Below are 14,996 nucleotides of genomic sequence, written 5' to 3'. Positions count from 1 at the left end.
AAGCCTGTAATCCCAGCACTTTGGGAGGCCTAGACGGGCGGATCACGAGGTCAAGAGATCGAGACCATCCTGGCTGACACTGTGAAACCCCGTCTCTACTAAAAACTACAAAAAACTAGCCGGGCGAGGTGGCGGGCGCCTGTAGTCCCAGCTACTCGGGAGGCTGAGGCAGGAGAATGGCGTGAACCCGGGAGGCGGAGCTTGCAGTGAGCTGAGATCCAGCCACTGCACTCCAGCCTGGGTGGCAGAGCGAGACTCCGTCTCAAAAAAAAAAAAAAAAAAAAAGACTCTATCTCAAAAAAAAAAAAAAAAAAAAGACACCGCCCCAGAAGGCCAGGCATGTCCGCTCCAGAGCCGGGACTCCACCCCAGCCTCCAGGAAATACCCAAAATGGCCCTCTTTGGGACTCTGTGTTCCCACTTCATTTTAAAGACAGGGTGCAAGTGTCAAGGGGCACCCTGACATCTCCCCACTCACCCCAAATAGCAGCAGCAGTGGCTCCTGCAGTAACTAACATTTTTCGAGCTGGGTGGCTGACGTTCCCTCGGAAAGCTGGGCTGAAGGCATCCTCAGAGAATGCCCTCATGCCCAGGGATCCGAGACGGCCGTGGGCTTCACCCACACAGGCACCCCTGGCGCAGTCCTCACAGCTGCCACTCCCACACTGCTCCCGATGGAAATGCCAGAGCTTTACAGAATCCCCTGTTTTATGAAAAGGGGTGGATGTGGCGGCTCACCCCAGGTTGCACAGCCCCATGGCCAGCCGGGGTTTGAACCATGGACCACCTGCTTCCCCCACACCCAGGGGCTTTCCAGGGGGGTGCCTGGAGCGGGAGGGAAGCCAGCGTTTGGTGGGTGAGCCTATCTGAGTCCATCCATCAGTTTTTGGTTGGTTTGCTTGCTTGTTTGTTTTTGAGACGGAGTTTCACAGTTTCGTTCTTGTTGCCTGGGCTGGAGTGCAATGGCGCGATCTCGGCCCACTGTAGCCTCTGCCTCCTCAGGTCAAGCGATTCTCCTGCCTCAGCCTCCTGCATAGCTGGAATTACAGGTGCCCACCTCACACCCGGCTAATTTTTGTATTTTTAGTAGAGACAGGGTTTCACCATGTTGGCCAGGGTGGTTTCGAACTCCTGACCTCGTGATCCGCCCACCTCGGCCTCCCAAAGTGCTGGGATTACAGGCATGAGCCACCGCGCCTGGCTGTCCATCTGTTTTTTCTGTGTTTGAGACAGAGTCTGGCTCTGTAGCCCTGGCTGGAGTGTAATGGCGTGATCTGGGCTCACTGTAACCTCCGCCTCCCAGGTTCAAGCAATTTTCCTGCCTCAGCCTCCCAAGTAGCTGGGATTACAGGCACCCGCCACCACGCCCACCTAATTTTGTATTTTTAGTGGAGACAGGGTTTCACCATGTTGGCCAGGCTGATCTTGAACTCCTGGCCTCAAGTGATCTGCCCACCTCAGCCTCCCAAAGCACTGGGATTACAAGCGTGAGCCCCCGTGCCCGGCCTCCATCTGTTTCTTCATTTGTTGATTCACTGAGGAGGGTGCGAGGGGCTGAGCTGCTGAGTTGGGGGCTGTCCCGGCTTCTGTCCCAGGCAGCCTGGGGGGTAGTAAGGCCCCTGTCTGCAGAGTGACGCCAGCAAGGCACTGCAGAGGGTGGATGCACCTCATTTCAGATCCCGGGAGGCTCCATTCCTTCCTCCCGTGTGGATGAAGGAAGGCAGAGCTGAGCTGGGGCTTGTCTGCACACACTTAGCCAGTCAGGGTCTAACTGGGCTTCGGACCTGACTGTCTCTGCCCTCCCTGCGCCTTCTCTAGGGCTCGGGTGACTTCTAGGTGATGGGGCAGTCGGGAGCCTTCCCATTTCTCTGGAAGGAGAGTAGGCAACAGGTGGGAGCGAGGCCCAGGGGCACGTGCTGGTACCCAGCTCTCCATCCCCTGGCCGTGCCGCCTTGGCCAGCCCCTTCTCTGCTCTGAGCCTCCGTTTACTCCTCCGTGTAATGGGCTCACAGCCTCTCCCCTTCAGGATTCTAGGGGAAGAGAAGGCAGGGTGATGAGGCTTCCTATCCCTTCGGAGGCTGGCTTTGGGGAAGGTCCAGGGCTCCTGGGGTGTGACCAGCCTGTGACTCTCTCGTCCCATCCCCTCCACAGGCATCTCGTCCCCGGTGAAGAAGACAGAGATGGACAAGTCACCATTCAACAGCCCGTCCCCCCAGGACTCTCCCCGCCTCTCCAGCTTCACCCAGCACCACCGGCCTGTCATCGCCGTGCACAGCGGTGAGCGCCACGGGCCCCTGGCAGGGAGGGGCAGCGGGCCCTGCGCTCAGGCCTCTCACAGCCAGAGAAGTCCCACTGGATGTCTGACCATGAGTCGTATTGCTGTAGCCTTCTAGGTGGGCAGAAAACCACAGAGGTGCCGTAGTGGACAGCGCCCGGGGCCTTGTCCCAGCCCAGCTGAGAGGTTGGACTCAGTCTCTTTGGGCCTCAGTTTCCCCCTTTGTATAAGAAGAGGCTGCAACCCGGGGCTTACCCTTCACCTCACTCCCCTCACCCCCTGTCTCAATCTAATCCCCGCATTCCAACCCCAGACACTGATGGACAGGCAGGATCAGAAGCTGCCAACGAGGCCCGGCGCAGTGGCTCACGCCTGTCATCCCAGCACTTTGGGAGGCCGAGGCAGGTGGATCACGAGGTCAGGGGTTCGAGACCAGCCTGTCCAACGTGGTGAAACCCCGTCTCTACTAAAAATACAAAAATTAGCCAGGCATAGTGGCACGCACCAGTAGTCCCAGCTACTTGGGAGGCTGAGGCAGGAGAACTGCTTGAACCCGGGAGGCGGAGGTTGCAGTGAGCGGAGATCGTGCCACTACATTCCAACCTGGGTGACAGAGTAAGATTCCATCTCAAAAAAAAAAAAAAAAGAAGGCTAGGCTCGGTGGCTCACGACTGTAATCCCAGCACCTTGGGAGCCCGAGGCAGGTGGATCACAAGGTCAGGAGTTCGAGACCAGCCTGTCCAACATGGTGAAACCCCCATGTCTACCAAAAATACAAAAATTAGCCGAGCATGGTGGTGTGCACCTGTAGTCCGAGCTACTTGGGAGGCTGAGGCAGGAGAATCACTTGAACCCAGGAGGCAGAGGTTGCAGCGAGCCGAGGTCACGCCATTGCTCTCCAGCCTGGGCAATAGAGCAAGACCCTGTCTCAAAAAAAAAAAAAAAAAAAACAAGGCCAGGCACGGTGGCTAACGCCTGTAATCCCAGCACTTTGGGAGGCCTAGGCGGGTGGATCAAGTGGTCAGGAGATGGAGACCATCCTGCCTAACACAGTGAAACCCCATCTCTACTAAAAATACAAAAAATTAGCTGAGTGTGGTTGGCGGGTGCCTGTAGTCCCAGCTACTCGGGAGGCTGAGGCAGGAGAATGGCGGGAACCCGGGAGGCGGAGCTTGCAGTGAGCCGAGATCGCGCCACTGCACTCCAGCCTGGGTGACAGAGCGAGACTCTGTCTCAGAAAAAAAGAGAGGCATCTCCACCTCGGCCAGGCACGGTGGTTCACGCCTCTAATCTCAGCACTTTGGGATGCCAAGAAAGGCAGATCACCTGAGATCAGAGTTCAAGAACAGCCTGGACAGCATGGTGAAACCTTGTCTCTACTAAAATATGAAAATTAGCTTGGTGTGGTGATGCATGCCTGTGATCCCAGCTACTCAGGAGGCTGAGGCCCAAGAATTTCTTGAACCTGGGAGGCAGAGGCTGCAGTGAGCCAAGATCGTGCGCACTGAACCCCAGCCTGGGCAACAGAGCAAGACTCCCATCTCAAAAAAACAAAACAAAACAAACAAAAAATCACCTCCCATGGTTGCCATTGGGATTAAGCGGGACCAATTGTAGGAAGCCTCAAATATTGCTTACTACCCCACGTTCTAGTGATAAAATATTTAGTTCTTTACGCAGTCATGCACACAGAGAGGCAGACCCAAATCAAAGCAGTCATTTGGCCCAGGGGTCAGCAAACGCCAGCCCCCCGGCTGCCTGTTCTTATGAATAAAGTTTTATTGGCACACAGCCACGACCACATCTTTGTATATGTCCCGTGGCAGCTCCTACCCTGCCTCAGCAGAGCTGAGTAATAACAGCAGAGACCACGTGGCCAAAAGCCAAAAATATTTACTATCTGGCCAGAGGCTAGGGAGACGGGGGAGTGACTGCTATAAATAGTGAAAATACTAAAAATCACTGAACTGTTTAGAAAGAGGAAAAGGCAGGCATCACAATAGAATATGACTCAGCCATGAAAAGGCACGAGGCTCTGACGCAGGCCACCTTGAGGACGTCACGCTCAGTGAGAGAAGCCAGACACAAAAGGCCACACAGCGTGTGATCCCATTTCTATGAAATGTCCAGGACAGACCCAGCCACAGAGGCAGGAAGGGGATGTGTGGGTGCTGGGGCTGGGGGAGGGGGTGAGGAGTGATGGCTGATGGAGACGGGGTTTACATGCTGGATTTAGGCCGGGCACAGTGGCTCATGCCTGTAATCCCAGCACTTTGGGAGGCTGAGACAGGTGGATTGCTTGAGTCCAGGAGTTGTGAGACCAGCTTGGACAACATGATGAAACCTCATCTCTACTAAAAATACAAAAAATTAGCCAGGCGTGGTGGCACATGTCCCTGCTACTCGGGAGGCTGAGGCAGGAGGATCACCTGAAGTCAGAAGGTCGAGGCTGCAGTGAGCCATGATCATGCCTCTGCACTCCAGCCTGGGTGACAAAGTGAGATTCTATCTCTTAAAAAGAAAAAAATCACTATTCAGCCATTTGCAGAAAGAGCTTACCAACCCCAGGTTTATAGTATAGACCATGGAGCCAGATGGGCTGGGTTCAAATTCCGGGACTGCCACCTGATACTGTGTGGCCTCAGGCAGGTGACACATCCCCTGAAGGCCACCCTGTCATCCTCTGTTAAAAAAAAAAAGATGGGGCCGGGCACGGTGGCTCACACCTGTAATCCCAGCACTTTGGGAGGCCGAAGTGGGCAGATCACCAGAGGTCAGGAGTTCGAGACCAGCCTGGCCAACACAGTGAAACCCCATCTCTACTAAAAATACAAAAGTTAGCCGGGCGTGGTGGTGTGTGCCTGTAATCCCAGTTACTGGGGAGACTGAAGCATAATTGCTTAAACCCAGGAGGTGGAGGTTGCAGTGAGCTGAGGTCATACCACTGCACTCCAGCCTTGGCGACAGAGCAAGACTGTCTCAAAAAAAAAGAAAAAACCCAGGCTCGGTGGCTTACACCTGTAATCCCCGCACTTTGGGAGGCCGAGGAGGGAGGATTGCTTGAGCCTAGGAGTTCAAGACCCGTCTGGGCAACATAGCAAGACCCCTACACATCTGCAAAACTAAAAGATTAAATTAAAACACAGGATAATATCACAGCCCCATTGGGGTTGCCGTGGGAGTCAGGGAATTTGGGTGTAAATGTGGTCAGTGCGGCTGGGGTTTTTTTTGGTTGTTATTAAACGCACTGAGATGCAGGCAGGAATCACACCCGCAGACACACAGTCACACGGTCACAGAGCAGACCGGATGGAGCCCCCAAGTAACCCCCGCTTCCCACTGTCTCCGCAGGGATCACCCGGAGCCCCCACCCGTCCTCCGCTCTGCATTTCCCTACGACGTCCATCCTGCCCCAGACGGCCTCCACCTACTTCCCCCACACGGCCATCCGCTACCCACCTCATCTCAACCCCCAGGACCCGCTCAAAGATCTTGTCTCGCTGGCCTGCGACCCAGCCAGCCAGCAACCTGGACCGGTGAGTCGGGCGGGGCGCATTGGGGCCTCTCCTGGCAGCTCTGGGTGACCTCCGGGGGGCCACGTGCTCACACGAAGGCACAACTTCTGCTCTGAAGGGTCTTGGGGACTCGGCTCTGAAGTCCCCTCCTCTGTCGTGCTGGGAAGTAGCTGGATTGGGTCAGAATTGAGATGCTTTCGGATGCCAGGGTTTCAGACACGTCTGGGTAGCACCCACAGGTCCCAGCAACTGCGTGAGTGGTACTCGTGTTAACACAAGGCAGGGAGGGACTGGGCATAGCGGCTCAGGCCTGTGATCCCAGCGCTTTAGGAGGCCAAGGTGGGAGGACTGCATAAGCCCAGAGTTCAAGGCCAGCCTGGGCGCATAGCGTGACCCTGTTTCCACAAAAAAAAAAATACTTCAAAATTAGCCAGGCGTGGTGGCGGGCGCCTGTAGTCCCAGCTACTCAGGAGGCTGAGGTGGGAGGATCACTTGAACCTGGGAAGTCGAGGCTGCAGTGAGCTCTGATTGTGCCACTGCACCCCAGCCTGGGTGACAGAGCGAGACCCTGTCTCAAAAAGGAAAAAAGATTTGGGGCGGGGGGCAGGAAGAAATTGATTGCAAAAAACCCACCAAACTCAGTTCAAGCGAGACAGCGTTTGCCAGACTCCACAGGAAGCTTTGGGTGTTCAGAGCTTTTCGGACTTTAGAACCACGGGCCGGGCCGTGGATGATGGCGGATGATGGCGTGCTCGTAATGAATTAGGAAAAACGCAGAGACCCTGCTGTTAGGAGGCAGTGGCACTGTTTGGAAGGAACTCAGTCGAGTTGGCGTGCAGGGGATTTACGGAGGAGATGCAGTGAGCGTGGCCCCAGCAGTGCCGGGCTTTGAATGACACCAGTAAGCGGGCGTCCCTAGGCCCCTCCACCTCCGGCCGTCCTCAGACCCACCAAACCCGCCATGGTCACACCCACGCTCTGGCTCCCCCAGCCTGCCATCCCGCCCGGGGCCGTGCACAGAGCCGGGGGCGGCCGGCGCCAGCAGCCCGAGGTAGAGGGGGAGCCCACCCCTTAACCACGTGTCTCTCTGTTCCCCCAGTTAAATGGAAGTGGTCAGCTCAAAATGCCCAGCCACTGCCTTTCTGCTCAGATGCTGGCACCTCCGCCCCCGGGGCTGCCACGGCTGGCGCTCCCCCCTGCCACCAAACCCGCCACCACCTCCGAGGGAGGAGCCACGTCGCCGACCTCGCCTTGTAAGCACGCGGGAAGTGGTGCCCTGGTGGGGCGGATGTCCGCAGGGGGGCCTGTCCCCTCCCCAGCCCCACTGCCAGGTCAGAGGTCAGGCCCGACCCTGCGGGGCCTGGCGAGTTTGGTGGGTCTCCGGAAAACAGCCCGGGGCCACATGGTTGGGCCCATGTAGGGCTGAGGCAGCCTTAGGGGCTGACCGGACCAAGCCACGGGCCAGGATGAGAGTCCAGGGTCTGTCCCCTTCGCCGAGTCGCCTGGGGGACCCCGGTGCCCACCATGGGCCATCAGAAATGCTCCCTGGTGTGTCATGCAGCTGACAGTGGACATGGATCTCACAGTGGTGGCCCGAGGGCCAGACTCCACCCCCAGACTGGTCTTTTGTGGAAAAGGAGAACAGTTGTTATCATTTTAAAATCAGGACGTTTTACATAAACATTTCCAGAGTTCTGGCTTCTTGGGGAGGAAGGAGCTACGCCAGGCGCAGTTCCTTTGGGTGATCTGGACTGGAGCACACCTTTAGATGGGACCCTCTTTGCCTGTCCACCTGACCCAGAAGCCCCTGGGTTGCTGGCCACTGCACCTTCTAGACTTTTCCGCCCTCTGGATGTGGTTCTGGGTGGCCGCTGGATGGCCCCTCGGTCCTGGCATCCTCGTCCTGAGGTCCACCCTGTTCGTCCCCAGTGGCTCTATCCCCAGACTGTCCCGTGACCCCCATGCAGGCTTGGGTGGGTCACCCACCCTCACAGGGCGCCAGACATCTCAGAACCCAGAGACCTCTCCCCATGGACTCCATCTGCCCCTCACCCCCCTTTTTGAGCATCTCTGTCCCTCACTCTCCAAATGAGACCCCCCCACCCCACCCCACCCAAGCAGTTGGTGGCCATGGTTCCTTCTGTGCGCCCTCAGCTCCTCTTCCCCCTGCCCCGGCGTTCCTCCCCCCGGCCCCACTGCCTGCCAGAACCCGGGCTGCCTGCCCATAAAAACCGGCTTCTTTGGCCGGGCGCGGTGGCTCACGTCTGTAATCCCAGCACTTTGGGAGGCCTAGGCGGGTGGATCACGAGGTCAGGAGATGGAGACCATCCTGGCTAACACGGTGAAACCCCGTCTCTACTAAAAAATACAAAAAAACCTAGCCGGGCGAGGTGGCGGGCGCCTGTAGTCCCAGCTACTCGGGAGGCTGAGGCAGGAGAATGGCGTAAACCCGGGAGGTGGAGCTTGCAGTGAGCCGAGATCGCGTCACTGCACTCCAGCCTGGGTGACAGAGCGAGACTCCATCTCAAAAAAAAAAAAAAAAAAAAAAAAAAAAAAAAAAACGGCTTCTTCTGAGCACTGGCTGGAGGAGATCGGCCCCAAATCCACCCTGGGCTGGAATCCCACCTCTGCAGCTCTCTCCCTGTGTGACCTCAGGCAGGTGTCTTCCCCTCTCTGAGCCTCAGTTTTCTCAGCTGCAAAATGGGTTCGCCTTGGTGCTCAATTCCCAGGGCAGTGGGAAACAAGCCTGTGACGTGGGTCAGGGAGGCAGGGAGGACGTTCCTTGTGGCGCCTGACGCTGCGTGGTGTCAGGCAGCTGTGGTCATTCTTGCCCGCCGTCCCTGCCTGCTCATCTGTGAAATGGGAGCATTGACTGCATAGGATCCACTCAGGGCTCAGTGGGATCATGCCCAGAGCCTGGTATGCAATAGACACTTAATAAATGCAGGATCCTGCAGAGGATCCACTCAGGGTTCGGTGGGATTGTGCCCAGAGCCTGGTATACAGTAGACACTTAATGGATGCAGGATACTGTGTAGTATCCACTCAGGGCTCAATGGGATTATGCCCAGTGCCTCGCATACAATAGACACTTAATAAATGCAGGATCCTGCATAGGACCCAGTCAGGGTTTGGCGGGATTGTGCCCAGACCCTGGTATACAGTAGACACTTAATAGATGCAGGATACTGTGTAGGACCCACTCAGGGCTCGGTGGGATTATGCCCAGAGCCTGGTATACAGTAGACACTTAATGGATGCAGGATACTGTGTAGTATCCACTCAGGGCTCAATGGGATTATGCCCAGTGCCTAGCATACAATAGACACTTAATAGATGCAGGATGCTGCGTAGGGTACACTCAGGGCTCAATGGGATTATGCCCAATGCCTGGCATACAGTAGACACTTAATAAATGCAGGATAGGCATGGATTCCACCCCCCTTTCTCTGCACGGGGGCTCTTAACTGCAAATCTACTCCTGCTTCTCCCCCTGAGCCTCACTGCCTCCAGCTCCCCCAAGCCCCAGCCAGGACAACTTGGGGACCCCACCTGTTACAGCTGCTTCTCCCCCTACCTGGGTCCCGGCCTGTCTGAGGCCCCCATCCCCGCTGTAGCACCAGGCCGTGAGTTACTCACACGCCGACAAAATATAATCGCTGAGACTGAAATATAAATATGCACACATGTATGTATGCACACACCCAGCCCGCCCTCTGCCCTCTCCGAGAGGAAGATTAATAAAACGCCCTCAATAATTCATGCACCCCGCGCGGAGGCAGCCCTCAGTGGCAGGACCGGGCAGGCACGGCACACCCTGAATAATTCACGGGCGGTTTTGTGCATTACGGAGCCATCCTGCCTTCCCTCTCAGCAGACACCCTGCCCACCTGGGCGATGTCAGCCGTGATCCCCGGGCCCCTCGAGTCAGGATCCCCGCCTCCCAAGGACCTCGGGCCTTTCAGCGGGGCTCGGTTCAGCCGAGGGAGGGCGGCAGGCTCGGAGGCCCCAGGCACCGGGTGCGGAGGCACGGCTGCGTGACGCCTGGCGGTGGCCACCATCTCTGGGGCCAGGGCTGCCCCGGCTCCCGCAACCCCTCGCTAATGGGCTCTCGGTCTCTCTCCTCCCTGCAGCCTACTCTCCGCCCGACACGTCCCCTGCAAACCGTTCCTTTGTGGGATTAGGACCAAGGGATCCTGCGGGCATTTATCAGGCACAGGTAGGGGCCGAGAGGCCGGCTGGGGGGTCGGGAGGGGCAGGGCAGTGGGGCCGGCCCGGGGGGCTCAGGGCGAGGAGGGCCTGCTGGGTCCCACGCCACACCCCCGGCACAGGGGCGCCAGCCTCCCACACCCCACCCGGGCCTCGAGCCCCCGCCTGGTCTCTCCCTGAGGCCAAATTTCCCTCCACCTTGGTCCTGGGGGGATGGGGTGTGGCCCCAGACTCAGCCTGTGGGGTCCCCAGGGGCGTCTCCTGGAGACCATCGTGGTACCATCATGGTAGAGCTATGGGACCAGTGTCGTTACCATTTGCTTCCCATTGCACAGATGGGAAAACTAAGGCCCAGAGAGACAAGGGGATCTGCCCAGGGTCACACAGCGCATCACCCCCCGCCCCCAGCCTCCATCCCCCATCCACACTGAGGCCTAGAGGGACCAGCCGGGGAAACCGAGGCAGCCCATGGCGGGGCGTGGGGCCTCCCAGGACAGCATCTGAGCCCCCACCCCAGGCTCCAGCCCACATCAAAGCCAGTGTGAGGGGTGGGGGCAGAGGGGCTTCGTCAGTAGAACAGACAAGATGGGGCAGGGGCCGGCGTTCGTGTCCATGCTGACATTCATGATCAGGCGGCTGCGGCTGAGTGAGCGTGGCCGGGGTCCTACCACCCCCAGAAGGCAGTCGGGCAGGCAGGCGGTGGACAGAGGAGGTTCAGAGAGGGGAAGTGAATTGCCTGAGGCTGCATAGCAGTCTAGGGAGTAGGGGCGTGGGAGGGCAGCCTTAGCCCCAGGCCCAGGTGTCCCTCACCCCCCACCCCCGCAAGAGGCTCTGTGCAGGCCAGGAGTGTGTGAGCGCGTCTTCGGGTTGTGGGTGAGCAGCCGGACCTTTGAGCCTCTGCTGTCTCCCCGGTTTCTGTTGGGGAGAGGGTTGGAGGATGTAGGGGCGGCTGCCGCAGGCCTGGGAGGTCCAGACGCCGAGAGAAACGAGCTATGGTCTACCCAGCAGCCAAAGAACTGCAGAGCGTGGAGATGTGTGGGGTCCCCAGGGGCCGTGTTCAAATCTTCCGGCCACTGCGGGAGGTTTCCTGATGCAGAGCGCACAGGCAAGGGTCAGGGGGCCTCCCCGGGACCCTGCGGGGCTGTCCTGGCTGAGCGGATGGGGTGGGGGAGGGGACATGGCATTCCCCCTCCCTCCCTGTGCTGGGTGCCCAGGACGCCTGTAGGCGGCCCCTCCCTCTCCTCCCAGGCTCCACAAAACCAGCCAGAGAGGAAGCAGGGATTGAAGCTGCTTCTGAGTTCAGAGGAGACCCGCATGCCGTGGGTGTAGGGAATCCTGGGTCAGGAGCCAGGGCTGCAGCCCAGCGCTGCTCTGAACCTCTGTCTCTTCCTCTGGCCTTGGGTACCCACACCAGGAGCCTTTGAAGGGCACTGGGGGATAGAAAGGGCACAGATAGGTTCAGACTTCCCCACACCCCCTAAACATTAAGCACCCTGCCTTGCACCCACAGAGCCCCGGTGAGGGGAGTGGCTTGGTCAGGGCCCCCTGCGAGCAGACATCCAGGACTCCTCGCTTTGGGATTTGGGCCACCTATGACCGACCACCCTCTCCCTCGCCCGGTGCTGATGGAGCCAGGCGTTACCTCTGCCACCCCCACCCCGCATCTCTCCCTGCCGGAGGCTGGGAATGTCTTAAGTGGTTCAGAACCCAAAGCTAATAAAAGCTGCGGCGGGAGGAGGCCGCCCGCTTAACCCTTCCCCAGCCTCTGCCTTGGATGAAACTCTGACCGGGCAGTCCTGCCAGGGCCCGGGACCCTTCTCAGACTGCGCTGGCTCCAGCCCCACCCCGCTCGAGCCTGGGAGGGGAGGGAAACTGAGGCAGGCAAGGGCGGCATCTTTCTTAGCATCCCTCTCTTGACTGGCTGGACCCCTCTGGGAACCCAGAAGGAATGGGAACAGGGCTGGCGGAATGGGGTGGGTGGGGGGGGCACTGGCAGGGGTCTCAGCATAGGCAATGTTGTTGGGGGGAGGCGATGTGGGAAATAGCTGGAATGTGAGAGACCTCCGATGGCAGGCGCCAGACAGATGACCTGGGCTGGGTTTTGCTCTGGAGTAGTGGGGAGCCACAGAAGGGTTCAGAGGGAGGGAGTGGCCACCCGCCAGGCCTGGGAGTCAGAACTTTCTGGGGCACAGAGGGGAGGTGACACATTGTCAAGAGGCTCTCAGGGGAGCATGAGTTGGGGGGAAGGCGAGGTCCCCAAAGTGGGTGTCAGGGGAGGGCAGGTCTGGGGAGGACCCCAGCGCTGCTGCCCTGACTGGACTAAGAGCACCCGGGGTGAGGCCGGGCACCGCTGCCTCCCTGCAGACCCCAGAGAGAGGGAGGGAAGAAGCAGTGAGAGCAGCTCTCCCCGCTCCCGCTCAAAGGACCCTGAGCTCAGAGGCCTCTCATTTCCGATTCTGGCCAGTCAGCACTTCTGCCTCCGCCTCCTCTATTCCTGGCAGGGATTCGCTTCCCTCTGCCCCCTCCTCCCCCGAAGCCTGGGTGGGCGCCCCTTCCCCTCTGCCTTTCCGGCTCCCGACACCCCCCAGTCCACAGACTCTCCCCCGATCAATATCCCTCCCTCTGATCAATGCTAACTGATCTCGCCCTGGTCAGTTACCCACCCATCCCCCCTTGTCCTTCCCCATTAATCCCCCCACCGTGAGGCTGAGTGGCTCTGATGCCCCGGCCCCTCCCCTCTGTGATGCCCTCCACGCCCCTACATTTCTCCTGCACGGGGGCCCACGTAAGCAGGTGGGTAAACCGAGGGTGGGGGGCAAGGCAGGCGTTGAGCCACATGCCCGGAGCCACACAAGCGGCTGCAGCCAGGCCAGCGGGATACCAGAGCCCAGACCTCACCCTACACACCCGCTGCCTCGGTCTCCCCTCAGCTGAGTGGGAGGATATGGAGTTGAGGGTACCTCCCCCACCACCGTTGCTGGGGCCAGAGCCAGGCAGGAAGGGGAGGGGAGGGGGGAGGGGGAGGAAGGGCTGAGGGGAGGCTGGTCCACCACGGGAGGGTCACGCCCAGAGTCTGTCGGTTGCCAACAGAAACCAGACATGAGGTAATGGCCAAGATGAACTTGAACTTGGCTGGAGGTGGGACGCTGGGAACCATGGTGGCGCCAGTTCCATGGGCTGGCCCAGCAGCTGCCCGGTTGGAGGGGCTCTGTTGAATGATTTGCCACAGGGGTGGGGGGGCAGCCCCGCCTCTAACCTCAGGGGTCTTCCCCGGTCCAGAGGCACAGCCCTCCCCTCACAGTCCACACTGGATGCTCCATCCAAGGTTGCAGTTTGCATTTCCAGTGCAGGGGTCTGGACAGCGGCTTCTCTGCAGAGACTGAGGCCAGAGCTGTCCCCAAATTACATGACCCTGGGTACAGGCCCATGCAGACCTCCCCCCCCGAGCCTCAGTCTCCCGCCTCTGGTAGGTTGAGAGCCATCCTCAGCTCCCCTGCGCTTAGTGAACTACTGTGGGGTGAGAGGGGGGCCATCCGGAGGTCCTGTGACAGGATGGGCCCTGAACGCCCAGGACAGTGCTCAGAAGATGCCAAGGGGGTCCCGAGAGGCAGGCGAGGGGGCTGGCCCTGGGCAGGAGCAGAAACGAGAGCCAGAGTCAGACAGGCCTGAGTTCAAGCTCCCACTCTGCCACTTCCATGCTGGTGACCTCGGGCAAGTTCCTTGACTTCTCTGGGCCTCACTTTCTTCCCACAAAACAGAGCAGTGGAGGGAGACCTACTCCCTCCTTCATGGGGGGGCTGGGGTCATCATTAAAGGGGAGAAATTTTTTTGTTTTCTCTCGTGGTTTTTTTTTTGTTTTGTTTTGTTTTTTTTTTTTTTTTTGAGACAGAGTCTCGCTCTGTCGCCCAGGCTGGAGTGCAGTGGCCGGATCTCAGCTCACTGCAAGCTCCGCCTCCCGGGTTCACGCCATTCTCCTGCCTCAGTCTCCCGAGTAGCTGGGACTACAGGCGTCCGCCACCTCACCTGGCTAGTTTTTTGTATTTTTTAGTAGAGACGGAGTTTCACCGTGTTAGCCAGGAGGATCTCTATCTCCTGACCTCGTGATCCACCCATCTCGGCCTCCCAAAGTGCTGGGATTACAGGCTTGAGCCACCGCACCCAGCATTTTTTTTTTTTTTTTTTTTTTTTGAGACTGTTTTATGCTGTCCAGGCTGGAGTGCAGTGGCGCGATCTCGGCTCACCACAACCTCCACCCCCAATTCTCCTGCCTCAGCCTCCCAAGTAGCTGGGATTACAGGCACGTGCCACCATGCCTGGCTAATTTTTGTATTTTTTAGTAGAGATAGGGTTTCACCATGTTGGCCAGGCTGGTCTCGAACCCCTGACCTCAGGTGATCCGCCCACCTCGGCCTCCCAAAGTGCTGGGATTACAGGCGTGAGCCACCACACCCGGCCTCTTGTTTACTTTTTAAAAACATTCTCAAGGCTATGCGCACTGGCTCATGCCTGTAATCCCAGCACTTCGAGTGGCCAAGGCAGATGAATAACCTGAGGTCAGGAGTTTGAGACCAGCCTGGCCAACATGGAGAAACCCCGTCTCTACCAAAAATACAAAAATTAGCCAGGTGTGATGGCGCATGACTGTAATCCCAGCTACTCGGGAGGCTGAGGCAAGAGAATCACTTGAACCCGGGAGGCAGAGGTTGCAGTGAGCCAGGATCGCGCCACTGCACTCCAGCCTGGTGACCAGAGTAAGACTCTGTCTCAAAAAATCAACAACAGCCGGGTGCGGTGGCTCAAGCCTGTAATCCCAGCACTTTGGGAGGCCGAGACGGGCGGATCACGAGGTCAGGAGATCAAGACCATCCTGGCTAACACGGTGAAACCCCGTCTCTACCAAAAAAGACAAAAAACTAGCCGGGCGAGGTGGCGGGCGCCTGTAGTCCCAGCTACCCGGGAGGCTGAGGCAGGAGAATGGCGGGAACCCGGGAGGCGGAG

At 58.5% G+C, this 14,996-nt stretch overlaps 1 protein-coding gene across 6 annotated transcripts in view; it reads left to right on the top strand.

The window, feature by feature from the left end:
* Positions 1–14,996, top strand: part of NFIC (nuclear factor I C) — a 113,641-nt gene that overhangs the window by 90,415 nt on the left and 8,230 nt on the right. For 2 of the 6 annotated variants that reach the window (XM_050770430.1, XM_050770429.1), the window contains exons 7-10: positions 2,151–2,276; positions 5,626–5,810; positions 6,889–7,042; positions 9,923–10,008. In XM_050770430.1, coding sequence (XP_050626387.1) covers positions 2,151–2,276; positions 5,626–5,810; positions 6,889–7,042; positions 9,923–10,008 — 551 coding nt within the window. Of the gene's footprint in view, positions 1–2,150; positions 2,277–5,625; positions 5,811–6,888; positions 7,471–9,922; positions 10,009–14,996 lie in introns of those variants that run through there. The other 4 variants (XM_050770428.1, XM_050770427.1, XM_050770431.1 and 1 more) reach the window with 3 other exon arrangements.

Source organism: Macaca thibetana, chromosome 19 (genome assembly GCF_024542745.1).
Source record: "Macaca thibetana thibetana isolate TM-01 chromosome 19, ASM2454274v1, whole genome shotgun sequence".
NCBI lineage: Eukaryota > Metazoa > Chordata > Mammalia > Primates > Cercopithecidae > Macaca > Macaca thibetana.
This window is presented reverse-complemented; position numbering and strand designations above follow the sequence as displayed.